Genomic DNA, 27,997 nt, shown 5'->3' with positions numbered 1-27,997 from the left:
ATTTATCCCTTCCTATCCCCGGCCCGAGGGTTCCCCACGTGGATGATCTCGCGGGCTCTTCCCGCTCTGACACTCCCGGGTCTGGCTCCACCCTCTGCCTGCCCGCAGTTCGGCCCAGACACTCTTCAGAGCCTCTCTCGTCGATGACAAACTCCCGGCTGCGCCCAGGGCCGGGGCCCCGCGCCCACCTCCCTGTCCGCCGCCTTCCCGCAGAGCGCGCGCCTCCGGGGACACCTGTCCCCGGGCAAGGGGCTGTCGCCGCTCCTCGGCGCCGCCCGGCGCTCGCGGTGGAGCCCCAGCAGCCCTGGGCGGGAGGACGGCAGGGGGCCTCCCGGGCCTGTGCACCTGCCCTACTTACCAGGAGGCTGCGGGCGGGCGCGCCGAGGGGGCGCTGCTGAGGGCGCAGCGCGGGGGGCGCGCTGGGCGGGGCGCCTTGAAGGGCGCGGCCGAGGGGCGCGGGCGCAGCCGGAAGCTGGGGCGGGGCGCCCGCGCGGGATGCGGTGAAGGGCAAGCGGCGCGGCGGCGGCGATGAGTGCCTCGGCGGCCACAGGGGTCTTCGTGCTGTCCCTCTCGGCCATCCCGGTCACCTACATCTTCAACCACCTGGCGGCCCAGCACGAGTGAGTGGGTGCGCGCGGCGGGGGTCGGCGCGTCAGGAGCCCCAGCAACTTTTCAGAGGGGGCCGAGCCGCAAACTGCAGGGCAGCGGTTCGCCGGCCTCCAGGGCTCCCCGCGGGCGGCCGGAGGAGGGGAGGCGCCCGGAGTCGTGCGGGCCGGGGTCCTCGCTTAGGCTGGCATCCCTGACATTCGGCGCAATTCTGGGGGCAAGTGCTGGGCGTCCGCTCTGTGCCCGCCCCGTGCCAGGTATCCGGGGTTACAGAGGTCAATAAGGCAATGCCCCTGCCCTTGAAGTGCCCAGGGGCAGGGGTGGGGCGGTACACACACCGACAACTTGGAGCTTGGTCTTATCTCAGGCTGTTCCTTGTTCGTTTCGCATTTCTCAGGAACGTTTCCATGTATGGACACATGCATACTTGTCATTTCGTATTAATTTTAGAAACTGTTGTGAATGACTAGCAGAAATAGCCCAGAACGAACAGGCAAAGACCTGGGTTCTAGGCCTGGCTTTGGCACTACCCGTGTGGCCCAGCCTCAGTTCTCCTGTCTGTCAAATGGCCTATATTTGCATCCTATTGTCGGGACCCAAAAAGCCGTAAGGGCGCAGTGTTGTGTAGGACGGGCAGCGAGGCAGAGAGGCAGGGCAGTTCTGTGCTAAGGAAATGGGTGGGGCTGCAGGAGGCCGCATGTGGATTTGGTTCAAAGCCCTGCCTCTCCTCTGTGAGGGATCCCTGGCCAAGCAAGGGGCACCAGTCAGCAGCCAGCCTGCTCCAGCAGTGGGAAAGGTGCCAGACCTCTGGGCCTGCTGATGTTTCTTGCTATCTGTGGGGAAGAGGAAGTAAACCTGTTATGTTTCCCACAGCAGTTGGTGCTAAGGAAATTGCATCAGTCTGTATGCTGCAAACCCCCTCCAGACCTTCAGGCTGTAGAGAAGTGTCTGCCCACAGGGCGGTGACTTGCTCCTCTCTTGTTCCTGGGGCCATGACTTGCTGACAGCCTTATCCAGATGGCACCCATCCATACTGAGTGCTCCCTAGGCATGGGCGGTGACAGCCCTTGGTCTGACCCAGTCTTGGGGCACAACTCCTGGAAGAAGCATCTCTGGGCAGTGAATGTCACATGTCTGTGAATATAGTGCATGGAGGACCCTGCCCTCCTAAAATGGCATTATGGGCAGTTCAGCAAATATTTATTGAGTACCTATTCTATGCTTGGCACTGTACCAGGTGCTGGGGAAATAGCTATGAACAAACCACAAGAGACTGGGGAGGCATGTGTTGAGATAGACATCAGCACAGAAAATGGGGTGACGTGAGAGTGATGGGGGGGACTGGTGGTCAGGGAAGGCTTCTTGGAGGAGGTGACTTGAGCTGCAGGAGGTGGCCACAGGAAGATCTGGGGACAGAGCTTTCCAGTCAGGGGAACAGGGAGCACTGCAGGGAGAGGGATGTGGCTGGGTGCTGGGATATTTGGGAGGGAGGGCAGTGCAGCTTGTTGAAGGATCACATGGCATGGAGAGGATCTGAGGATGACTGAGCTTTTGGCCTCAGCCACTGGGAGGATGGTGATGGCATTTCCTGAACACATGGTGAATTATGTATTGCTGTGTATTGTTGAGCACATTGCTAAGCCCTGCAGAGTTTGGAATAATTGGTTCCAACCATTCTTCCTGTCCTCCTGCAGGTTAAAATCCCAGTAGCCTTTGATTCCTCCCTCTTCTTTCTCCACTCCTTCCCTCCAGCCCTCCCACTGTCTCCTTCCCCCTAATTCCCCGGGCTGGGCTAGCATGTTTCCTCCTTCCTGTTCCTCTGGCACTGGCCGTCTCTGGCCCAGCCCATGGCAAAGCCTCCCACGGGAGGTCCCCTTCCCGCCCCAGTGCATTTCTGCCTCAGCCCACCAGCCCAGCCCACTGTGCTGGTGCTTCAGCCCCACTGGACTGTTCTGTGCCCCTAGGACACTCCTTAACTTTCCCGCCTCCTTGCCATTGCTCACACTGTTCCCTCTGACGGGGATGCCTTCCTCCCTGTAGCTGACTGTTGAAGCCACACCTGGACTTTATGGCCCAGAGGAAGATGCCACCTCTTCCTCTTCCAGGTCCCTCCAAGCAGATGTGATCTCTCCCTCCTCTGAGCCCAGCTGGGTTGTGCTCTTCCCACAAGAGTTACTTTCCTGTGGTCAGAACTTACCTTCTCAGGTTGTAGCTCCCCTTAGTATTGTCCTGCCCAGCACGGGGCCTCGTGCCTAGTGGGCATCCCGTTAAGTTTGCATTAGTTGACTTAGTTGAAGCTTCCTTCCCATCAGACCTTTTACAAAAGCCTGAAAAACAGAAAAATAAAATTAAGTCGAGGAATCAGAAAAGGGTGGGACCTCTCTGTCACACACAAATACACACACACACAAACACACATGCACACACAAACACTCTGCTCATACTCACCCATACATGACCCCTCTCAGTAGCTGTCTGTTCATGGAAGGGCATCAGTAACTCCCCGCCCCCCATCCCAAAACACACACACATTCCAAGACTAACAACATTTCCACCCTTGGGTTAGTGGCAGCCCTTACCCCTCCCCCCACACCCTGAGTCCCTGCTGGATCCATTTCTCCCTGTTCTGAGCAGGTCCTGCACTTGGCTGTCACTGGGAGACACAGGTGATCTGTTGCCCCAGTTTCTCTTCATTTTTTGCTCCTCCCCCAGAGGTGGAGAGTGTGAGAGGACACCGTGAACCAGTTCACACTGCTCTCGCATAGTCCAGAAGAGCACCAGCTGTGTGACGGTGCTGGCTGCGAGCCTAGGTCCTTGGTAGGAGCAGGGATGGGAGTTGTCTCCTGGCCACTACCTGTCTCAGGCTGTGATTAAAATGTCTGTCAGCTTACATCGCACACCTATCCTCTTCCCTCTTCACCGGATGCTTCAGCCCAGCATCATGTTCCTGACCCACATTAGCTTCCTCTTCCATCCTCTCCTCCTTTGTCTCATCCCTACAGGAGGAGCCTGGAGCATCCACTGATGTGTACTGCTAGAAACCTCCTATTTCAGTCTCTTACCTGGTCACTGACATGGTCATCCTCATTCTTATCATAGAACTATGTCATCCATTCACCATCCGTCCATCCACCCATCCACCCACCGTCCATCGTCCATCCCTCCACCCACCATCCATCATCTGTCATCCATCCAACTATCCATCCATCTACCATCCGTCTGTCCATCCATCTACCATCCATCCACCCATTCATCCATCCATTTCTCCTTCCTTTCTTCCTCTCCCTTTCCTTCCCTCCCTCATTCATCCATCAATTCCTGAACACCTTAAAAGAGGTCCCGAGGCAGACTTTCTGTGCAGACTTTCATCCAGGTTTCTTGAAAAAGGTTTCAGGTTCCCATACCCCACCCCTGAAGTATTCTGATTCTGTAGGTCTAGGGTGGCATTTGGAAATCTGGGCGCTGCTGATGCCCAGAGCCCACTCCTTTACTCGTAAGTGGGTCCTGGGGCCAGGTGCTGGGGACACAGCCTTCCTGGACCTGGGGCCAGTCTCGTTGGGGTCCATCTACCTGCAAGTAGTTGGATCACTTCCTGACTGACCTCTCTGACATTAGGGGCAGATTTCTGACTGGTGCCTAGCACCCATTCCAGCTGTAGGTGTGTGGAGTGAACTTCAGCATAAGCTCGTCCTTCAGATATTAGTAGGTATTGGTGAGCTGTGAAGGATACTTTCCAGAAGTCCCGGGGCATGTGGCAAAGGTTATCCAAAAGTCCTCTGTGATGGTGTGGAGGGCTCTTGGCTAAGGAGTGGTGTTTGCAGCCTCTCTCAAGGGCTCCTGAGGAGTGTAGCAGGCCATGGGAGTGGGCCAGGTGGTGCTTTGTCTAGAACTGGATGCCTTGTTGGTGTGGAGGAGTGAGAGAGAGAACATCTCTTGGGACTGGAGGTAGCCTTCTGGGTGAGAGAGCTCAGAGCCTGTTGAGATAGGTTCCCCCCATGTAGACAGGGATCTCTTTTTCATCCGCAGTGCCTGGCACATAGGGGGGTGCAATGCATTTTTCCTCAATATGTTTTTTAATGAATTAAAACACAGATGATGAAATGACATGATGTTCCTAAGGTCACACAGGGAGTGGCAGAGTAGGTACTAGACTCCAGGTCCCTTGACTGCTAACTCCACCAAGCCTTGTGCCCTAGTGCTATCCTGCTGAGGAGGGGCTTTGGTCCCCAGTCTCCTTGGTGCCATGCCCTTTCCCAGGAGAAAGACCAGGGGCTGTGCCCAACCTAGCCTCACCCTGGCTTCCTGGGTATGGGGTTGCATGCTGGCTTGGCTTCCTGGGTGTTGGGGGGCTGGTATCATTCTGGCCTTAGGCCCAGCCTAGGCTTTTCCCTCCTTGGATTGGCCTCGTCCTTTGGCCCCTTTGATTATACACACAGCCTGTGGCTGGTCCACCAAGAAGGTGTATGTAGTTGTGACTCCTGTGTGTTGCCTGGAGCTCAGTCTGAGGGTTTCCAGCTGGCCCTGAGAGAGGAGGCAGATTCAGTGGTTAGACCTCTCAGACACTGGGAACAGGGCTTGGAGGAGCAGGTGGACAGAGGCAGCGGGACAGCAGCAGAGGGCGCTCGGACACATGGTTCACCCAGGTGGGCAGGATGACAGGAGAGTGAGGACCTAGTACCTCTGGTCCCTGAAAGTCACAGGGGCAGCCCAGAGGGGCCCAAGTGCTGCGGATAAACTTCATGAACTCCACAGTGCTTGAGGGATAGGCAGAGGCAGCACTGCGAGAGAATGCATTCAATAGCCAGGAAATTCCGTGCACCAGTGTGTTTATTTTGATAAGTGACCACCTCCCTGTTCTGGTTGTTGCAGTTCCTGGACAATTGTAGGGGTGGCTGCCCTCATCCTGTTCCTGGTAGCCCTGTTGGCTCGTGTCCTGGTCAAAAGGAAACCACCCCGGGACCCACTCTTCTATGGTATGTCTCCATGGGAGGGAAACACTTTGTGTCCACTTAAGAGCACAACACTCGGGCCTCAGTCTCTTTTCCTCTGTGGTTGTGAATACTCTGAGCCCCCTGGTAAAGCGGCGGGAAGGGTGGGAGTATTTTCGTTCTCCTGTAAGCTAAAGTCTCTCCCAGGCTGTGGACCCCACCCTGTCGCAGCTGGGATCCTGGTGGAGGGAAGGTCACTGCCAGGGCCAGGCAGGACACCCCTCCGTTCCTCTCCCCTGTCCCCAGCCATGCTCTGACCTCTGACCTCGGCTCTTTTACCAGCTCCTTCCTGGCTTCCTGCCTTCAGCCTGCTGTTTGCAGCGCCCTCCACCTGGCATGGAACGTAGCCGTATGGAGCCTCAGTTTGCACATTTGTGTAATGAGGAAAATAATAGTATCAATACTTACCATGGAGGGTTGGTACAAACATTAAATAAGATACTAGTTGTAAAGTACTTAGACCATTGCCTGGCAAGTACACTTGTATGTTAAAAGCATAGAAACACCACTGATGGAGCACCTGTGGTGTGCCTGGTGTGACTCTGACCACATTAGCAGTATCATTTTATTTAATCCTCACAACAAAAGTCCTCCCTGCACAGATGAAGAATCTGGCTCAGAGGTGCTAAGAAACGTGGTCAAGGTCACAGTTAGTGAGACAGCACTGACCCGCACCATTTCTCCCAACTTGCATGTAAAAAATGCTGAAGCTTAGAGAAATGATGTAACTTACCTAAGACCTGACAGCCAGTCAGGAGATGAGCTGGGCCTGTCTGAGTTCAAGGCCCCACTCCACCTGCCCTTGATCTGGCCTCTGCCCCACTCTGCGGACTGGTCTCCGGCTGCCGTCTTCCCCCGACTCCTTCCACACTCCGTGGAGCACACGCTTAGCTGCGCCCATGTCTCTCCCAACTCCTCAGGGTGGAGGACCCTTGCTCCTACCCCCTCAGCCCTCTGTCCTCATGTCTGTCACTGCAGCCACAGGGCCAGACTGGAGGGCAGAGAATGTCCTTGCCATCTCTGACCCAGCGTCTGACACTCCTGTTGGCATCGGCGATTGTTGGTAGAATAGTCAAATGAGCATGTGCTGAAGGCTTCCTCTCCTGGGAGACACGCAATGGCTGATCACCCGATGGCTCATCGCTGTCAGCAGGATCTGGACCAGAGGCCTGCACAGAGGCCCGGGGAGGCAGGGTCTACAGGGCCGGGCACGTGTGGGCCTTCTGCTCCTTCTGGGGAAGATGTAAACGCAGACTCAGGGCAAGGCCAGCTTCCCTTCTCTGTGAGTTAACCGTCCCCGCTCTCCTCTCCATTTCTTTTTTCACAGCTGTTTTGATATGCATCATCAGATTTTTCTACCATCCATGCCCATCACATAGTTTGACACCGATTTGTTACAACTTGAACATGCAGCTTTATTGACAAACTGCCACACACTAAATTTGATCACTCACTGTTTAAAAAGTATTATTCCTAAGCTGTTCGTTGCTGGTAGTTTTCAGCCCATTGAGGAGATGCTCACAACCTTAGTGAGATTCTCTAAGATGCTACGGCTTTCCTTCTTTAACATTCATTGGTTCCATCTCGTATCCATTTTTTTTTTTTTTTTTTTTTTTGCGGTACTCGGGCCTCTCACTGTTGTGGCCTCTCCTGTTGTGGGGCACAGGCTCCGGACGTGCAGGCTCAGTGGCCATGGCTCACAGGCCCAGCCGCTCTGCAGCACGTGGGATCTTCCTGGACCGGGGCACGAACTCGTGTCCCCCGCATCGGCAGGTGGACTCTCAACCACTGCGCCACCAGGGAAGCCCTCGTATCCATTTTTTTTTTTTTTTTGCGGTACGCGGGCCTCTCACTGTTGTGGCCTCTCCCGTTGCGGAGCACAGGCTCTGGACGCACAGGCTCAGCGGCCACGGGTCACGGGCCTAGCCGCTCTGCGGCATGTGGGATCTTCCCGGACCGGGGCACGAACCCGTGTCCCCTGCATCGGCAGGCGGACTCTCAACCACTGCGCCACCAGGGAAGCCCCCTCGTATCCATTTTTTTAAAAAATCACTGGCCTTTCTTCTTAAAGCCACTGTCACTTGCACGTCAGCCACTGTCTGTCTTTCGGATCTCCAGTGTGGGATAAAGCAAGTGCATTGGACACACCGTGAGGCAGAATGCTTGTAACCATTGAGATGAATGATCTCTTTTGAGTCCATGTTTTAAACCTGGGGGTCACCTCTGTGCTTCCTTGGCCACTGGTTAATGGTTTTGTTCCTGCTACCCAGGTGGGATGCAGATGTGGCCCTGGCAGCCACATGTAGGAAGTGGAGGATGGGTGGGGCAGGCTGGTAGAATCCTCTGGGACAGTCAGTGGGTGACTTTGTCACTCGCTACTCCCTGGGTGGGGGGGTGTGCTCTCCCAGCTCCATGACATGGGCAGAGATCCAGCTGCGTGCACAGGAGGTACGTTCTTTTAGTCCGTATTGACAACGTCCACAGTATCTTCTGGAAAACATGAAAAGAAATCATTACTGGCGAATGCCAGGCTCTTAGGCAACGTCCCCTGAGCTACGGCTTTTTGAACTCCTGCTTTCTTTGCTCTAGTGTATGCGGTTTTTGGATTTACCAGCGTGGTGAACCTCATCATAGGACTGGAACAGGACGGGATCATTGATGGCTTCATGACATACTACTTGAGAGAGGTACGGGGTCGGGAGCGAGTACGACCCTTGAACTAAAGGGTCTGCGACCCCAACAGCATTGCTCAAGATGGAAATCCTTTCGTTTAGTGTAAGCAGGGATGACACACGGTATTTCATTTGCTGCCATAGACACAGGACACTTAGTCACATGGAAGGTGAAGCGGAAAGTTAGGATTGGATCATGGGAGGCAGTTCTCCTCGGCGTTCGGTCTTACAGCTCCTTCCTCACACCCAACCCACCACCTTTCCCCTTCACTTGTATTTAATATAAATGAGGTTACTTTAAATGAATCCAGTATCTGTGTATCTACTGTTATTAATACACTACTCTCTAAGAAAGCCCAGGGCAGTCTTAAATGTATAAAACCCCAAACACTGAGGCAGTTAATAAAGCCATTTGATTGTGAGGATGAACACGCACTCCTCCCCTCATCGCAGCATGATAGACCTACCTGGCACCTGACAGAGCTGGTCCTTTTTCCTTATTTTATGGTGTGATGAATCCAGCCCCAGAAAGGTTAAGTAACGTACTTAAGGTCACACAGGAAATAAGGAGCACAGCTGGAAGTGTAGTCTTCATCTGTGTTCCAAACAATGGGGAGCTTTGTGTGCAAGCTAAGGGAGTTTGGATTTTGTCCCGCACGTGAGGGAAGACTTTAAGTCAGCGAACAGTGCAGTCAGCTCTGAGAAGGATGGGCTTGACGGGAAGGGTTGGTGTCATGAGCTGGGACACCAGTCAGGAGGCTTTTGCAGGGCCAGCAAGGGCATGAAGATGGCCCAGACGGAGGCCAAGCATGGACAGTAGAGAAGGACGGACTTCAGAGAACTTGGGCGGCTGGAATGAGTAGGTCTCGGGGATGAGTTGGGGGCAATGGGGAGAGTAAGGGCTGAGGTGCCATCCTGATTCCTGCTTTTGGAAGAACGCTGGTGTTATTCAGCCGGAGAGGGACAAAAGGGGAAATGCAGTTCCACAGATGTTCCGTGGGCAGACTGGGGGGGTCATAAGACCTGCTTTCTCCCTCCAGGAGCTAATGTGGCAGTGAGATGGCATGGTCCTAGGCGCAGAGACGGAGGCTCACGCCAGGCGCAGTGCGCACTGAGGAAGAACTGACTCTGGGAGCACTTGGGGGAGCCTCAGCGAGTTGGTGACGCTGCCCTCGGCTTCTTTAAAAATGGCAGTGGCAGTGGATGATAAACGTTTTCCAGATAGACTAGGAGGTGGAGGGCATGCCAAGGAGAAGAGAGTGTGGGCAAAGGCTTAGAGAGAAGGGACTTCCCTGGCGGTCCAGTGGTTAGGACTCTGTGCTTCCACTGCAGGGGCCACGGGTTCCAGCCCTGGTCGGGGAGCTAAGATCCCACAAGTGGCACGGCGCGGCCAAAAAAAGAAAAAAAAAAAAAAAAGGTTTAGAGAGGAGAAACAGCATATGTCTCCCCACTGCCAGCCTGGGGCGCACGTGTGCAGGGATGTTGCTGAGTTCATCTGGGGACGTGTGGAGTTTCAGGTGGGTAAGGAACATCCTGGCAGGTGTCCCAGCTGGCAGGGCTTCACAGCTGTTGAGCTCGGGGAAGAGAACAAGGACCATCAGAGTATAGTTGGTACCTGAAGGTCTGAGAGGAAAGGAGGGGGTAGAGAGGAGAGGGCCGAGGGTGGAACTTTGGAGCCCGTGGCCAGAAGATCAGGAGCCTCTGAAGTGGACTGTGAGGGGACAGGCGAAGAGGCAGAAGGAAAGCCTGGAGAGTGCCGGGCCACTGAGTCCAGAGTGGGGAGGTTTCAGGAAGGAGGCGGCTGCCAAGAGGGCCTGGAGGTTGAGCTGGTGAGGGTGGTGAGACAGGGTATGAGATGGGGGGCTGTGGTGTTACTGTGGGAGGGTCTGCAGGGCCAGGCTCAGGGACCCGGCTGCCAGGTAAGAGGAGGTGGGGCTTGGTCTTGCAGCCACCAGCAGCTTTGGCAGGTTTTTGAGCAGAAGAGTGACACGTCAAGAGCCAGGGCAGTGGTGTGGTGAATCGGAAGGAGAGGAGAGAGGTAGGAAGACCATGTGGGAAAGGTCCAGTGAGGGGCACTGAGGGCTTGAACTAGGCCATGACGAGAGGGAGGGTTACCTGGGGTGACATTATAGAGGTAAAATTGATAGGACTTGCCAACAGAGTGCATAAGAGAACAAGGAATGAACAACGACCCTGTGGTTTTGACCTGGGTAAGTTGAATGGTGTCGCCATGAAAATAGAGAGGCCAGGTGGGGCTTGGTTGAAGGGGGAAGCCAATGAGTTAAAGGAGGTAAGGTGAGTTTGAAGGGCCCATGGACCAGACAGTTGAAGATGCCCATCAAGTCACCAGGAGAGGTCAGCACTGGCCCCGAGAGCCAGGTGTGTAGGCATCAATGATTAAAACCATGAACTTGGATAGTATTATCCAATCAAAGCATGTCAGAGAGAAAACATGTGGGCCAGGCACGGGTACTGAAGTATGACTCACGTTGTTTCCTCCACTTCTGTGATTTTCACTTGATTTGATTTTTGAGGCAAGATGACAGAGAGCAGTCTTTGCCCCAGGGGAGTGCAGAGCTTCAGAGAATCCCCTGCTTGGTTGGTTGACTGATGGGCTGGTTGAGCTGCACTGTTCCTTGTTGTAGAAAGGACCTAAGGCATCTTAGGAAAACATCTGAAACAAGGCAGGAGATCACAAATGTGGGAGAAAGAAGAAAGGAAAGTGAATTGGAGTCAGAATGACACTAAAAACCCAAGGCAAGTTTGACAGTGATTTTACAATAGCCACCTGGAAACATAAGCACCTGGGAAAGGGAAATGTCATTCTTCATCATATAATCTGTGTTTATAAAATTAAAAATTTCTAGGAAGTATAGCTCTTCTTGGTAGTATAGTTTCTGCTTGGAATTAGCTGTGTGACCTTAGGCAGGTCAGGTAACCTCTTCGAACCTCTGTTTGCTCATCTGTAGAAAGGAGTCAATCGTGTCTATCCCATAGTGTTGTTGGGAAGGTTGAACGAGGGGTTGGGTGTGAAGCTCTGAGTGTAGTGCCTGCTGGTCTGTGCCTGCATGGGGACAGAGGCAGGGGAAAGGCGTGCCTTCCTCACACTCATCCCAGCAAGCCTCTGGGTCAGTATGAATTCTGAAAGTCAGCCAGTGGCTCTGGTCAGCAGAGTCTTCCTTGGCCACCCCCTCTGCCCAGAGCCAAACACCTTCAGTCACAGATTAGACTTGGCCTCAGTGAGTTGGTCATGCGGCCAGGACTGCCTGTAACGCCATCAGTTTTGCATCCCTGTGCACACCTGTGTTGACCTAGCATAGGCCAGGCATTCTCTAATTCCACTCCCTGGGGCAGACCCTAGTTCTGGCAGCTCCAGCGTAAATGTATATTTTCATGTTTCTACCAATTGTGTAATTGTATGGGATTAAGAATAGTTTTATTTTAGCAGACGAAGATGTTCTGCTTTATTTTACTTTCAGTACAGGTCTGGTGTTCTGTGTTGAAGTGTCTGAGTCATATTTAAAGTGGACTTCTGTTTAATGCTTTCCTTAGGGTGAACCGTATCTGAACACGGCCTATGGGCACATGATCTGCTACTGGGATGGCTCTGCTCATTATCTGATGTATCTGGTGATGGTGGCAGCCATAGCCTGGGAGTAAGTCAGTTCGCCTGGTGGGTGTGCCTTTGTCACCTTAGCAATCGATAGGCGGGTAGGTAAGGAAAACGGATGTATAGAGGCACAGACATAGGCAGGTACACATGGACATGAATCTAGGGTCTATGGAGACAAGTTAGACAGGGCTTTATTTTTCCTTGTGTCACTGCCTTTCGAACATATGCCTTTGGATTTCTCCTCTGCCATGATGGACAGCTCGGGCAGACCCCTTAGCTTTCTGATTATGTTCTCTTATAAGAGCAGTCTCATTTTCAGAAATTAAAGCCCAACACATAGTAATTCAAAACTTCAAACTCCTTTCAGTTCAGAGCTCTCTTTCCCTCCAGTTCAGGCTTACCCCTGAAGCTTAGCGGCCTGCTTTGAGGCTGGGGTGTGTGGTCTGTCCCTTTATTCCTTCTCAGCTTGCTCTGCGGCTGGCTCCTCTGGGAGCATGTATGTACGTACACGGGGTTAAAGGAAGAGGGGCCGAGTCTTACACGACAATTGCTGTTTTCTGGGAATTGGTAGCCTCTGTTATGATATGCTGGCTCTGTCTTGTGGGGCACATGTGTGGGTTCTTGGAGACCCCTACCACAGGAAGGAACCTCTGCATTACACTGATCCCTGAAATGAGCAATGGTCTGTCAGACTGAATTTGTGTGACTCTCCTGCCCATGGTGGTACACCCACAGCTTCTTTCTGCTGGGGCCTCTGCAACCCAGAAGGCACACCCTTTGGGGTGGGGATCCTTTAAAGATAGCTCAAGCCCAGCTACCTTCCCAGGCCTCCCCTTGGCTCCAGGTTAGAGAAAGCCGTGCATTTTGCCCCACACCAGGTTGAAATTCAGCTTGACCAACTGTCCTGTGCCCCTCCCATGCCCTCAGTCATCCACTCAAGGACAGTTCCAACTAATTTCTGGACTTTCCTAGGCCCCCCACCCATCTCTTCATGAATGTTCCCAAGCTCCAGGGAACACATCAGGTATTTCTGAGAATGCTCAGGCTCTGCTTGCTGCCAGGAGTGGGCCAGTGTTTCTATGGTTAGGTTAGCATCCAGTTGGGGAGGAAGATTCTGGTCTGTCCCCCTGCTGACAATCCCAGTCACTTGTGAACAGGCCTCTTTGGATCTGATGCATGTGGCTTGGGGGGTAGGGCAGGGCAGGAAGCACACAGTATTCTCCACTTCTCTTTCCCGTCAGAGAATCTCTTTTTGAATTTCTCATGGCCCCTTATGGAAGTGACTGTCAGTTACCAGTTGCAAGCAAACACTTTTCTGTCAACATTGCCTATTAAGATTAGGGGTATGTGTCTAGCAGCTCCTTCAGAACATGGGGTAGGTATCACTTATTATACTTATCTCTGGGGCTTTGGCTAAAATCCTGTGACACCAGGGAAAGTCCACTTAATATCCTACTACTCATAATGATTTAAAATATGGATCCAATTTTCTTTGAACCTTCTTTTTACTTTCATGCTGTGAGTTTCATAAATAATAGTGAAATGCAGGACTCCTTTGATAGTGATGACCATGGTATGGTTTAATAGATCAGTGTAGCAAGCATAATTTCCTATTCAAAAGGACACAAAGAGGGTTCTATAGCATATCACATATGGAAATGCAGTTTGATCACCAGGGTTCATTGTATTTGATTTATTACTCTTGATTCAGTACATTTTGATTCATGTACTTTACTAGTTCGAACAAAGATAATACTGTGGAGCATCTTATACTAATAGTATTCTAAGACAAATGTGTTAAGTCAGGATTTTTTTTCATTACAGGGAAAGTTATAGAACCATTGGCCTATATTGGGTTGGATCTATTATTATGAGCATTGTTGTTTTTGTGCCAGGAAACATTGTAGGTAAGAAACTTTATCTTAAAGTTCACTTTCCTTTTCTGAAACAATAGGAATTGTTTTTAAATAGGGAAGCTATTTTGGTTGTAATAGAACCAAGAAATTCCAAGTATACCAAAAAAGCTGTTTTGCAGAATTACTCCTTTTCCCTTCCATCTCACCTTTTAAGAAATGCTTTTGAGCAATTTTCAGAAGTGTACACTGAACAATTAGACTATCTAATATCAGTGTTTCCTGACTTTTAGAAGGATCTAGTGGGGTAAGTATTGTGTTTGTGGCTACATTCAGTGTGAAAATATTTCCTACAACTCTTTGTATTATATATAACTCGACACACTACGGGAAATGTACTTGAAAATTAAAGATTCTTGAAAGCTAATGTAGAAGAGTTATTTATGCATGCAAGAAATCAGCATATTATATTGTCTATTTTTAAAGTACTGTAGATAGGGCATGCCTGTTAATAAACACCTAATAATTTTAAATTGACCTGTTTTTGGTCTCATTAAAAATACTGTCTGGCCCATATCAAAATTTTAGATGACTTGAGACGGGGAGGTGTTCTACATGTTGTGTTTGGATATACTTTTGACTTTCTCTTTTTTTCTCTCTTTTAAATAGGGAAGTATGGAACACGCATTTGCCCTGCTTTTTTCTTAAGCATACCATATACTTGTCTTCCTGTCTGGGCTGGTTTCAGAATCTATAATCAGCCATCAGAAAATTATAATTATCCCTCAAAGGTGATTTTATTAAGTTAAATGTAACCTGTTCTCAGACTCACAGGGCTCAGTCATATCCACTGGCTACTGGATTGAACCATGCCTCCTGGGATGGAGCCTTTGGAGCATTCAATCAGTGTGACTGTGCTGATTCTACAGCATCGGTTCACACCTTAGTTATGGTGGCCAGAATGGTCTGTTTCTGCGTGAACAGATCTGCTTTGATTGGCCAAGCCATGCTTTTAGGAACTTCCTGTGCCAGAGGTTACACTGGCTCTTCCCATCAGATTCCGCATTAGTGTGCGGAGTGTGAGGTTTGTCTGGGGCTGTTAACAGCCTGGAATCTGAGCACCTGGGTACCTCTTTCAGAGATATCTATGCACTACTGCCCCAAAGGGAGGCTGGAGAGATACTGCTGTTCCAGATAGCACACATAGCCATAGGGTCTGATTACCAAGAGATCCAGGCACATGGAGACTGGCTACAGGACGTCTTCTGAGACACCTCCCTTCCATTCACAGCTGAGGTGGTCAAGGTGAAACAATACTGGCCGGGCAGGTACTCTGTTAAGGTCTTCATTTCTAAGCTAGTGACATTTTTCTAAGCTTCTCTTCCTTTCATAGGTATTAGATCCTTAAGCAAGATCCTTTAAGCAAAATTGATATATGAAAATATGAGTTACTAGAGATAATCAGAACACGATTCTTCATTTTAGAAAAAGACTTACAATAGAATTCATTAAAATACATTTTAATTTACAGACACTTCATTTGTAAACATTTAGACACATGCTATGTAAACTCAGCTTGGCACATTGACAACTGGTACTCCCTTACACCCTTTTGAGGAATGAGGTGGTTGTTAAAAAATAAGCGAACAGTAACCATAGCCTTGGTCCTCGCTCGGCTCCATGTCAGTGTATCAACACCGTTCCGTTCATGTTGTAAGACACATAGACTGTTCATTTAAAAAAACTGTTAAAACACAGTGATGGCCAAGGAGAAATAGGCATTGTCATACAGTGCTGGTAGGAACATAAATTCAGAATCGCTCTGCAAAGCCACCTGGCAGTGTTATCAACCTTAACAAATTTAACTTTTTAATCTAGTAATTCTACTTCTAGGGAACTATCCTAAGAAAATCATCAGAGATGCTGTCAAAGATTTATGTACAAAGTTGCTCATCATCACATTAAGTGTAACAGTGAAAATGCCTAAATGTCCAATAATCAGAGATACGGCACTTCCATGTGATGTTTTAGAAGAATTTTTAATAATGTGGTAAAGTACTGATAGGTAGATAATGAGAGGCAAGAGAACAAATGCAAAATTGTTTATACATTAAGTTCTAATTTTGTGAAAAAATAAATGTAGATTATATATCATACATACATATGTAGTACAATGTGTGTGTATGTATATATATATATATATATAACTATATATATGTGACTGGAAAATATAACAACTGTTAATAGAAGTATGATGGGTTAATGGTTTATTTTTAAAAAATGAGTATAGTTTACATTTATAATCATAAAAATGCTTTTTCAAAAAAAATATGGCCTCATAGAGCCAGAAGGGCCCTTTGAGATCACCTGGCCCAGTCTCATTTCACAGATGAGGAACTGAGACTTGAGGGGAGAAATCATTTTCCTGTTACATGGCTAGTGGTTTTGAATCTTCAACATTCTCTTATCACCCATCATCATTGTATCTCTGTTTCAGTAGATCTCAGATTATTCTTTGGCACCTTGGGCCTGCTCATTAGTTACCAACTCTACTTTAGGTCATTCAAGAAATCCAAGCGAAAGACCTGCTGAGAAGACCGTTTGATTTAATGTTGGTTGTATGTCTCCTTCTGGCAACTGGATTTTGCCTGTTTAGAGGCTTGGTAAGCATAAGAGATCATAATAACATAAAGTATATTTTTAATCAGATTTCCTAGTGCACTAACAAAACATACCTCCCATTAGAGCCTGGAGGCCTGGACCTGCTTCCTGACTCTCCTACCCTCACCCCAGACCTCTCCTCCCAAAGGGATAGTCCCTTCTGGGCTGCTCCATACCACCTCCTTCAGGTCCTTAGATCAAGCTCTGTACCTGAAAAATTAGCCATTAGTCTCATTCTTTTGGTTCCTTTGATGTTTCTGATTTAAGTATCTTTGGTAAGGGTGGTAACTTAAGACTAGTCAAACTGTGGCACAGAGCATCCATGTGTTCTCAGGAGTAGGGAGATGGGATTGAGGAAGGGGTACCAGAGTAAAGTGTTAGACTTTACTAACTAAACTTTACTAACTAAAAGACTCCTGGCCATTTACTAGCTGTGTGGCCTTGGAAAAATCACTTAACCTCTTTGATCCTCAGTTTCTTCCTCTGTAAAATAACAGTACCTACCTTATAGTACTGTTTGAAGATTAAATGATAAGGCACATCGAACACTTGCAGAGGGCCTTATACCTAATAAGCGCTCAGTGATTGCTCTTACTATTTTTATTGATCAAGGATCCTTCACAATATCCAGTTTCATGGTTTATTCTCAGTAGCAATAAATTTGAGCAGCCAGAGTTATACGGGTAATTATATTCAGCTTTAATGACAATTACTGTTCTAAGGCTGCTGGCATTGCACAGCAGTTGGGGGGGCAGAGTGGGAAGTGTAAACTGATGCAGCTGATTCATTGTTTTGGGGCGGCTAGCTGGGTCAGGGTGAGTAGTCTTAAGAGCTGTCTCCCTCTGTGGATCATCAGAAACTGGAGCAGAGTTGGCTAACAGGAGTGGCATGGGGAAGGGAAGTAAAGGAGAAAGCAGGGCCATAGGCTTTGCTCAGACCACAGAGCACTGAAACCATTCTTTGTTTAGTTTGCTGTAATTCCTAAAGTCAAAAGAACAAAAACAGCAACAATAAAAATGAGCCCCAACTGTTTTCTTGCATAGCCATCTCCACTCCCCTGTGCACATGAGAAAAACGTGTGCATGGGTGAGTGTGTACCCTTGGTAGGTGGTGCTTTTAGGTTGGGGCCCATTTTTACCAACTCTGCCACTGACGTGTTCATGTTATTTAGGTGGGACAACATTTATGGCTAAGGACACAAGGAATGGTACCTGAGGGAGGTGACTCAGAGGGGACCCAGTAATGTGCCAGAGAGACACTTTGTTCTGTGGCCTAAAGTCTACTCTGCCGTGACTAAATCTGCTCTGCCCTCTTTCAAAGTGGATATAGGAGGTGGCTTCAGAGAGGACCTCACTTTCAAATCATTATCCTTTACTGCCCCCAAAGGCCATTTACTCTGTGAGGCACTGGAGATAGGAGGATGCTATTTTTGAATCTTGCAAAGCACAGTTAAGATGAATTTGGTATAGAAATGTACTTTTCTTCCTGCAGGGAATAGTTGGTGAGTTATTCCCAGGAAAAGTGAAACTGATAATCTAAAGCAAGCTGTGCTTTGGTTAGCCAAACCTAGACATTTAAACTGAATACTCGAAAGATCCCCAAGAACAGAGCATTAGTTTCCATTTCCTTCTCCACTATTAACCTCTACTTAATCTCTTCAGAGTAAATCTGTAGAATATTTTCTTTCCTTTTTTACTGATGAGCTTCTAAAATAGCTTTTGTTAAATAGAAAGCAGCTTGTGACTAAACCTGGCACGTTTAGCCTTATCAGCAAACATAAGAACCAGATGTGACTGTATCTTTATAATGCATTCATTTTTGTTCGTAGATTGCTTTGGATTGCCCAGCTGAGCTCTGCCGGTTATATACGCAATTTCAAGAGCCCTACCTAAAGGATCCTGCTGCTTATGCTAAAATACAGGTCAAGTAGTTATGAAGCCTAAGATTTTTCTAAAATTAATTTTCTTTTTTTTTTTTAAGAATGGGAAAATGTGATACCATGTAGGAAATAGGAGTTAACGTTTTCTAAGGCGAAAATGTTAATTGATGAAAATGTTGGGCTTTTCGTAAGGCCAGATTAACTGTTAATTTACTGATGACGTTATTTCTGTGTTCAATGTAGATGCTGGCATATCTGTTCTATTCTGTCCCTTACTTTGTGATGGCGCTTTATGGCTTAGTGGTTCCTGGATGCTCCTGGATGCCTGACATAACACTGATACATGCTGGAGGTCTAGCTCAGGTACTAAGAATATGCTGTTAAAGTTTATTGGGGATTTGGCTGTCATTGTTGAGTGTCTAAAAAATATCTCTGCTCTGTGTTTTAGGGTAGGAAACAGTTATTAGATATGTTGTGCCCTTTGCTTTACAGTTCTTTGGAAGACATTTCTGCATTATTTAAATCTCATAATCTGGTAGGTGCACCATTCCATTATGAGGAAACTGAGGCCCAGCAAGGTTAAATGATTTGTTCAAGGTCACATACCCAGCAAGCGGCACTGCTGTTTCCCAGTCTCTGAACACCACAGCTACTAAAAGAGAATTGAGAGCTGTTATCATTAAGATGTCTATCTGAATTTAAGATTTCAGAAGTTCACTATTTATGCTACACAGGACCAGGGAAACTGGTTTTAAAAAAGTTCTGCCCCTGGGAAGCTGGGCCTGTCATTCCATTCCTCCCCTCTGCTACTTAGCCAAGCCTTTGGCCTACAGTAGATGTTCACTACAGTAAGTAGTGAATGCTTACTTCATTGAACTGGGAATGAAATTATCTATGGAATTATCATTCAAAGCGTATTTTTATAAGATAAACACCTATCAAAACAAATTGATCTTATGAACAAGGAAGAAAATCATTTTGTTCTTTTCTTACTGTAAATTAGAAAACCCAAGTGAACTCATCTTTTAAAATCATTATCTTTGTCTCGCTCTTTTCAAGCAGGCATAAAAATGAGGATCATCCAGGAACTCTAGGCATATACAGTTAATTATACTCATGGTATAATAATTATGATGGCAGAAAGACACACTAGAATTTACAGGGTTTAAAACCAGTAACAGCATTCATTTATGGGTTAATACACTGGGCTCAATCTTTGCAGTCTGAGGTACTTCTTCTTAACTATAGAATTAGAATATAAATATCAAAAAAGTTGATGCAGTATTCAGAAGTAATGGTTCCTGTCCTTTCCTTGGACATAAGGAAAGAGAACTAGTATTTACCCTCTTTGCAGACCTCTGAATACCTTATTTCTCAGGCCTTGGTGTGGGTCTGTATTTCCGTATCTTTCAATGCCAACTATAAGGTGATGACTTTTAATTTCCCATCTTTAGCTCAAACTGTTCCCAGACTCTTATATTTAATTCCGAACTCCTTCTTTTCACTTGGGTGTCTTACTGACATCTCAGATTTAATGTCTAAAATAGGACTCCTGATCCTCCCCACAACTTCTCCTTCATCTCCCCATCTCTGAAAATAGCCCTTCCTGGCATCCAGCAGCTCAAGTCAAAAACGTGGAGTAGTTCTTTACACTTCCCGTTCCCTTACCGTCTACGTGTGGCCCATCACTAGGTCTGTCTGGTTAGTTCTCTCGCCAGAGTAATTTGCAAATCCGCCACTTTTTTACAGCTCCACTGCCACTACGATAGTCTGAGCTCTCATTACCTTACTTCATGCAAGGCAAGCCATACTAAGTGTTTTACTTACCTATTTGTGTAAAGACAGGCTGTGTGCTCTGCTGGAGTGGCAAATACCCAGTGGTTAAAAATAAAGTTTTATTTATTGCTTGTGCAAAGATCATGTGGGATATTTTCAAAAGTCAGGCCTGGCACCGACCCAACTGCAGAGGAGGCTGATACATGTGGTCTTCCTGTCTGCCTCAGAAGAAACTGTGTGATGAACACACAGCATCATCTCTGCAAGTTTTTCAAAAGCCTCACTTAAAGATAAGCAGGCCAAGACCCAGGGTAGTTACTTGCCTAAGGTCACAAAATTACTAGAAGAGGGATATAAAATCCCATCTGACTCCAAAGCCCGTATTCTTCTCTGTTGTGTTATCCCTCTCCTCATGCAAACAATTAACTACGCTCCAGAATCCTACAGCAGAGTTAGACTTTGTACGTGGCGTGTAGGAAGGAGTTAGAGGACCTTCTGGGAGTGGGAGGCAATGACACCTGAGCTGTGGGCTTTACTGGCTGAATAGACTTGAAAAGGCTGCAGAAGCATTTAGATGTTGGAGTGTGCCCCGGTTAGAGGGTACAGAGGGCCTCCCACTCGCCCCCCTCTTACCAGCCCCTTGATTAGATTGTTCAGGGTTCAACATCTACTCATTACCTGTGTGCTCTGCCTGCACAATCCAGCTTCCTCTGCATGCCATGTACCTTGGTCTGCCCTGCACCAGACCCTGATGCAGGAACACTGAGTGTCATCAGTTAGGAGGCTGGCAAGAGTGAGGCCAAGTGTTGGACCTGGTCAAGTCTCAGGAGACAACTTGAGAACTAGGCAGGAAGACCTAGGCCAGGGCCTAGCCATGTGCACAGGGTCAGCAGAGTCAGGAGGCTTAGGATGGTCAGAGCTTGGGGGCGAATGGGTACTTAAATCTGTAACAGTAAGATGAACCCTACACTGTACCTGCTAGTGAGGCTAAGCTTGCAGACAGGCACCTGTGACTCCAGCCAGGAGGTTCTGGGAAAGGCAGTGTGGATAGCAGAGCGGCTGGCAGCAGCAGTGGCAGTTTCAGCCATACGCCAGGCCTTGAAGAAATCTCTGGTCTCATCCATCACTGCCCAATTTGCAAAGGTAGCCTGAGGCTGTCGACTAGATTCTGTCAATGTCAGAAGGATGTTTCTCCCAACCCAACAGAAGAATGGTGTAATCTGAGAATTATGTGTCTGACATTCCCATAACTCTTAGCTGGGCTTTAATATCTACCTATTCAGAGTGTTCAGCCTAAGGAAAAGTTACAAATCATACTGCAGCAAAACAGTGCATATGATGAGAATGCTGAATTCCAGTTGTGTGATTTGTTTTCTGCTTAGCGAATACTTGCTCACGAAATGAATTCTCATCTTGAGAGGATATCGGATACATTCATCATAGAAGCTCTCCATTACCTTGATTAGCACCCCGAGCTTGCTAAAACTGTCATTCCTAATTTAGAAGCTTTATGTATTCATGATCCCACTAACTTTATCAAAATCTGCTTTTATTGTAAGATCTAGTGAACTCCCAAGAACCTGTGACTTAATAATAAGAAAAAAATCCTTGAAAAACTTCTAGATCAGTACAAGTCAATGGAAAACATGGTTAGTAGTTATTAGGCCCCTCATTTCAGACCACTTAGGAATCTGCCAAACCTGCTGCCTTCAGAAATCAAGAGGTAAACTAAAATGCAATAAAACCAGGACACATTTTACACCGAAGAGTTCCACTGGGGACTTTAACCCAAGTATCTTTTCATATAAAATTAAAGTTTCAAGTCTAATTTGAAAAGTATTACAGGCTGTTTAGAGCTACTTATTAGCATTTTTTGAATCAATTGAATTTTTCTCTGCTAAAATATCACTGAAAATTAAAAGAAAAGATACAGTTAATATGGTTAAGACCATGAGCTCTGGAGGCAGACTGGTTCGAATCTCATTCACTGATCACTTCAGTGACCTTGGTCACTCACCTCTTTGATCCTGTTTCCTCTTCTATAAAGTAAGAATAATAGTACCTTTCTCATAGAGCTGCTGTTAAGGATTTTATGAGGTAATATGTGTAAAGGGCGTAGAGCAGTGCCTGGCACATTATGAGCTGTGGGCCTCTGTTGCTTTTGTTAATATTGTTGTTAGAAGCTTCCCAGTAAGAGTTCAGAGGAGAAAGGCCTTATGTTGCTCAGAAGATACATTAATTTGTAGCTGTGTGTATTGCGTATAATTACCTAAAAATCAGAGAAACTGGAAGAAAGCTCTGGGACAGATTCACAATGGGTTTGGCAGGGAGCCTGCCATGCCATCCAATTAACAGCTCACAGCCATGGAAGCAGGAGCAGTTCCACTTCAGTCAGGCAATGCCCGTGCCCCTTCCCACCTGCTGCCTCAGACTCTCCCACCCCCTGGCTCTGCAGGTGCCATGTACTTTCTCACAAAAGGGTCTGGAGGCTCATCTGTGGATAATTTGGTTGTCAAGAGTTGACTCTACTGGGGGACAAGTTTTATTAAGTTTTTTCCTTTATGGAAGCCTTTAAGAAAACCTGAAAGTAAAGGTTTAGGAAGAACATGGATAATTGGGATACTAAAGCAAATCTCATTTTAATCATTTGCTTCTGATGTGATTCATCACTAAACATCTCTTTTAGTATTAAAACTAGAGCTTGGGTTTAATGTCTTTTTACGTGCTTGTTATCCTTTGGTGGAGACAGACAGTCTTGAAATTGTCAAAAGATCAGCAAGGGAATCTAAAAACAAAGGGCCCAGGTTTTCAAGCAAGTAGAGTGCCAGATCATGAACAAGTATTTCACTTGGGTTTTGTATCTGTCTGTGGAAGAGCTCCATGTGCTTGGCACTGTCCTAAGCACTTGACAAAGATCAACTCATTGAACCTGTATAACAATCCTATGAGGTGGACTCCTGCTTTTCAGGTGAGGTGCCAGAGGTAGTTACATACCTAACACAAGGTCATATTGCTGGTTTTCGGTGAAGCTGGGATTTGACGCTGTCAATCTGGTTCCAGATTCAGTGTTCTTAACCACAAGACTATGGCGCTCAGAAAACCCTAAGAAACGGTAACACGGTTCTAGATTAGCTATTTATACCGTATCAGCCAAATAGCCTGGCTACTGTCCCAATGTTCACATTAGTTTTTACCTATAATATTTATGTGGACACACAAAACTCTTTCAATTCTCCTTTTTGGAACCAAGATTGTGATTTTTAGTCAAGTTCTTTCCAGGTTGTCTCTATAAGAAAACACAGCTATTAAAATTTAACCTTTTTCTTTGCCTTTATTGCCTCATTTTCCATCCCAACCATCCATTCTTAAAAAAAAAAAAGACAAAGTAAATCTGTTAACTAAATTTAAGGTGAAAAATGATTTAGAATGAAGTAGAAGAAAAATTACTAGGGGCTCAACCTCATATCACTGAATTTTGGAGAAATTTCTGGGACCCATAACTTGAACATGTAATCTTGGCCATGTGTCAGTTCAGCAGCACTGAGGTCACCAAGCCACCAGATCCTACTAGCACAGTGCTCAGGCTGAGCTCTTTGGCCCTGTCATAAGGAGGTCTCATATGCTGGTGGGAAAATCACCCAGGAGACACGGTGCAGCCCCTTAGCAGCTATGTGCTTGGGAAGGGAACCCTTCTCAACTGAGACTGAGGGTTTCCTGAAACTTCAGCACCCTGGAAACTGGACGCCGTATGTCTTGGGAGGAAGCTATGGTCAGGTTGCTCACTCAGCTAGAGGGGAGGCCACTATAAATACACCCATTAGAACCATGAGCAGTACCGGAACTGCAGAAAATTGGCCTCAGGCTCTTTCTCTCAATTACATATCTCTTTTGATTAGAAATGCAATCATCTTTGCCCCTTGTTAAACAATTCTGAAGCAAAAGGCCTACTAAGATAGGTATAAAAATACAGAAATGCTTTGTAGAAGCTTTTTTGTATTTTGACAGTCACAAGACCATTACTGTTGAACGTTTATTGAGCTCTAACAATGTGATAGGTGCCACACAAAACATCAGACACAGTACCTGCCCGGTGGGCTTACAATCTAATCTAAGAACACGATCATTTTTTAATGTTGCCATGAGTTTGCTGTTTGTGAAAATGAGGTATTAACTGCACTGGTTAGTGCAGCAAAAAAGCCTATGAAATCAGACTTTTTAGCAGGTTCCCTATGCAAGTAGGCATGATTGCTCATATTATTCTCTCAAACTATGGTTCGCATTTCCCCAAATTTGGTGATTTTTGAGATGTGTGTAAGTGTCTATAAAGATAGACACCAAATGCACATTTCTTAAAACCATGGTTCAAATCTGGCTTCTAGTCCAGAAGAAAAAATTTAGTTACATATTCAGAAAAATACTGTTATTCAAAATAGGCCCTAGAAGAAAATAGTGATGGGGGCCAAGTTCCTGTTCAGTGTTCCTAGAATGTCCACAAGAGCAGCTCCTCAGGGCAGCCTCTCAAATGCCCTTTACTCTCAAGGTCTTTTGTCTTCATAGCCCAGAGATGAAATGTTTAACGTTTGCTGGGTTCTGTTTGGGCTTGTGCCCCGGGGGAGGTGTGTTTGAGGGCAGAGCCCTCTCAGTGCCTCACAGATCACAATGCAGACAATTCCTGCGTTGGCATTGGCGTTGGTCCCTGGGTCCTTGGCAACACACCACACTAATTTAATTTCTATCTCCAGAAAGCAGCAAAACTACCAGAGGCCCCCAGAATGTATCAGTAACTTGCAAAAACGTAACCTGTTAAAATCTGTCACTGATACAATCTGTATACATACTGCTTATGAAAACTTGTCCTTTGCTCATCATAGTAAAGTCAAGTGCTAAGTAACACTTTTATCTGTGTTAACCACTTAGCAGAATAAACTGATTTATTAACCACTTAGCAGAATAAACTGATTTCATATGGAAGGAAATGTAAGATAACTCATATGTATTTAAAGCAAATTTAGTTTTCATTCTTGTTACTTCTGTGCCTTCTTTAGATTATAGTATCTTCTGTCTCTTCACTTTGATCCTGATGAACTAAGTCACCACTTATTACATTTAGATTCCCAATCCTTTATTTGCATATATCTTGAATTTCAGTAAGATATGAAATGCAGACTCCAGGACTGCATTCTGTAATGATACAAGGATCCTGAGGAAATACATTCACAGAATCCTTTTCTAATAGTTTCCCCTGTGCTTATGAAAAGTATCAAAAAAGACCAACTGGCACATTCTGAATGTATGTTCTCAACAAGTAATCTAAGTACAAATGGGAGGCTCTTGCCTTTCTGTTTTGTAAACTCAGATTATGCTGACAAGCCATACTTCCAAATAATTTGATTTGAAAAGGTTGCCTGCATGTATATTTGCCATTTTATAAAGAGCAACCAAATCCCTACCCCCACCTTATCTTACAAAACAACCCTTAGTATTTTTTAAGTTGCATAAAAAACAAATATGTGAATAAATAAACAAACAAATGCATAATGAAGGGCTTTGAGCTCTTGCTCCAAGGAGTAGGTGAAAGAACTGATAAATGAAGCTGAGGCCCTCCCTCAGCGCTTCTCTTTAAATAGTTAGGCTAAAAATATTTTAAGCTGTCTAAACTCTGTACTTGCTTCATTTTTATTGGAACACATTTTGTGAGCCACAACTGAGTTCCTATATAGGATATCTCCAGAATGTAAATCAGGAAAAAGCAGATCTTATTCAGATTTTTTGTCAAATTGAGCCACTACTCTCTGGTATGGGGGCACTAGATGCGTTAAAAAACAGCTAGCCTGATAAAGACGTGCTAAAGAAGGTTTACTTTATTTGAACAGTTAAGTCAAGAATGGCCCTAAATTCAATGAAATATTGAAGACTTTGGATTGTTTGAAAGTCCTGGTTTTGAGGGCACAGGAGCATGGTCTGAATGAACCATTCAGAACTCATCGTGCATCCAACTGAACACAAAATTCATGCTTACCTCCCCCCCCCCCTTTTTTTTAATGCAACAGGCTCAGTTTTCTCACATCGGTGCTTCTCTTCATGCTAGAACTGCTTATGTCTACAGAGTCCCTGAAGAAGCGAAAATCCTTTTTTTAGCATTAAACATAGCATATGGAGTTCTTCCTCAGCTCTTGGCCTATCGCTGTATCTACAAACCAGAGTTCTTCATAAAAACAAAGGCAGATGAAAAAGTTGAATAAAAGCATTATTTTACGTTCTTTCTCTCTAGATTACTGACTTTTGTTATTCTGGTACCAATATTTGGTCCCATTCCACTCTCTTCCCATACAGGAACATTTAAGAACACATAAATTCTTGCTCCATACTGTATATGTGAGCTATCATAGGAATTATGTGGATAAATTTTCTTTTTTTGAAGGAAAATTGAAGTTATTCAGAAAGCTTGTTTAAAGAAATATATTTCAAGTTATTTGTGAATAAACTTGACCACCTATCTCAATATTGTTTGCACACTTTAAATACAAGTGAAAAATTACAATTTAGCTCCTATAATAGTGAGCATGAAAAGGAAACTGTTCAAAAGTGAAAATGGTCTATGCATATTAAAAATTTCAAAGTAGCAAATACAGATGGAGAAATATTTTTGCATATAAGATCTATATGTTTCATTATCAACCTCAATATAAAAGACAAATTATCAGAATATTTAAAAATGTTGTTTGAAAAATGTTTTCCCAAGGAAAGTATATTATTTACTGCTGTTTCAAAAATTGCTTTTACTGAAATTTTTTTGTGAGTCTAAATAGCTAAGGAGGGATCTATAACTTTATCATTACCCTTATTTTATTGGTGACTGGAAATGTTTCTATTGTATTTCTGTGTATATTTTTAATAAATTATTTTTTGTCTTTTATGAAGACAAATATTATTAAATTTGAAACATTTTGTATATTTTTTTTCAGAAAAAGTTCTGTAGTCTTTACGCTTTTTGTTTTAAAAATCTGTCAGTTATATGTTCCAGTTCAAAATGTCATCTACATTCTCATGTTTTAGTGTGAGCAATGAAGAGGACTTCTCATGAATTAATTAAATTTCATTACTTTTAAATGAAAATATTCAAAATTAAAAAGTACCTTTTAAGGAAAAAGAACTGGACTGGCATTCCTACTATCTTTTAATGAACTTTTCATGTTTGGAAATGTGAGTGAGTATAATAGAGGAAAATCAATATTTGCTAAGTAAGAGAAACAAACCAAAAATCCAGCCGCCTCCTCAGAGCCCGGGAGTGGTAAGTGGACTGGCACTTTCATGCCCTCAGCTGCCATCATCACCACCACCACCACTACCATCATCATCATCAATGGCCCTAAGCTTTTAGGGCCACCCATGTTTTTCCTTCATGTTATTTACTAGCTCTTCACCAAAATAAGAAAACCAAAAGAAAATGGTGTCCAAATCAATGCATGGATAATGTCAAGTGTGTGAATTTAGGGTCCACTGAACTGGTAAGTATCTTAGATGTGCAAGCAATCATGTAGCCAGTTCCTCTCCCCGCCCCCACAGTGTTTAAAAAAACCCTAAAACCCACAGAGTGTTAAAAAAAAAAAGAAAACCCTCACCTGCACTTGATTCTATTGTCAACTTTCTGTTAACAATTTTTGCTTTAATATATGAATTACATTAATACCTCACATTACATATATGAAGCCAAATTACACTAACTTAGTTGTTTACAACCTCAAACCTTACTCCCAGTACACATTCCAATAAATTTATTCTGTAAAAACAATACATTTTTTTGTTTTGATTTTTTTTTACAGTAAACTTTTCAACTACAAACCTCGAATACGCGAAAGATGTTCCAAGGACAAGCATAACAGGATTGATAAAACCCAAACTGACTAAATGTGTTCTCACAATATAAGCTGGCATAAAAATAAATAAAA

The 27,997-nt window shown here is 45.7% G+C and overlaps 1 protein-coding gene across 5 annotated transcripts; it reads left to right on the top strand.

The window, feature by feature from the left end:
- Position 1: 1 nt before the first annotated feature.
- TM6SF1 (transmembrane 6 superfamily member 1) lies at positions 2–27,981 on the top strand. 5 transcript variants are annotated; one of them, XM_081228996.1, is made up of 10 exons: positions 422–620; positions 5,476–5,579; positions 8,184–8,281; positions 11,819–11,922; positions 13,704–13,786; positions 14,402–14,523; positions 16,291–16,395; positions 18,222–18,314; positions 18,516–18,635; positions 27,872–27,981. In XM_081228996.1, exons 1-10 carry the CDS (start codon positions 529–531, stop codon positions 27,872–27,874), a joined length of 924 nt encoding a protein of 307 aa, XP_081085122.1. In that variant the 5' UTR covers positions 422–528; the 3' UTR covers positions 27,875–27,981. The 5 variants fall into 5 exon arrangements, with proteins under 5 accessions (XP_081085125.1, XP_081085122.1, XP_081085121.1 ...); XM_081228995.1 differs by lacking the exon at positions 27,872–27,981 and adding an exon at positions 26,099–27,000; XM_081228997.1 differs by lacking the exons at positions 11,819–11,922; positions 13,704–13,786; positions 14,402–14,523; positions 27,872–27,981 and adding an exon at positions 26,099–27,000.
- Positions 27,982–27,997: the final 16 nt, after the last annotated feature.

Source organism: Mesoplodon bidens (genome assembly GCF_964165515.1).
Source record: "Mesoplodon bidens genome assembly, chromosome: 3".
NCBI classification, from domain to species: Eukaryota; Metazoa; Chordata; class Mammalia; order Artiodactyla; family Ziphiidae; genus Mesoplodon; species Mesoplodon bidens.
Note: the sequence above shows the minus strand (reverse complement) of the source record. Positions and strands in the feature narration are given on the sequence as shown.

Bases quoted from the DNA above. Each gene is read 5' to 3' on its own strand.
- TM6SF1 (XM_081228995.1), top strand. From the start codon at position 529: ATGAGTGCCTCGGCGGCCACAGGGGTCTTCGTGCTGTCCCTCTCGGCC. The intron at 11,923-13,703 runs GTAAGTCAGTTC...TTTTCATTACAG, and splicing joins GTGGCAGCCATAGCCTGGGA to GGAAAGTTATAGAACCATTG. The intron at 18,636-26,098 runs GTACTAAGAATA...TTAATGCAACAG, and splicing joins ATGCTGGAGGTCTAGCTCAG to GCTCAGTTTTCTCACATCGG.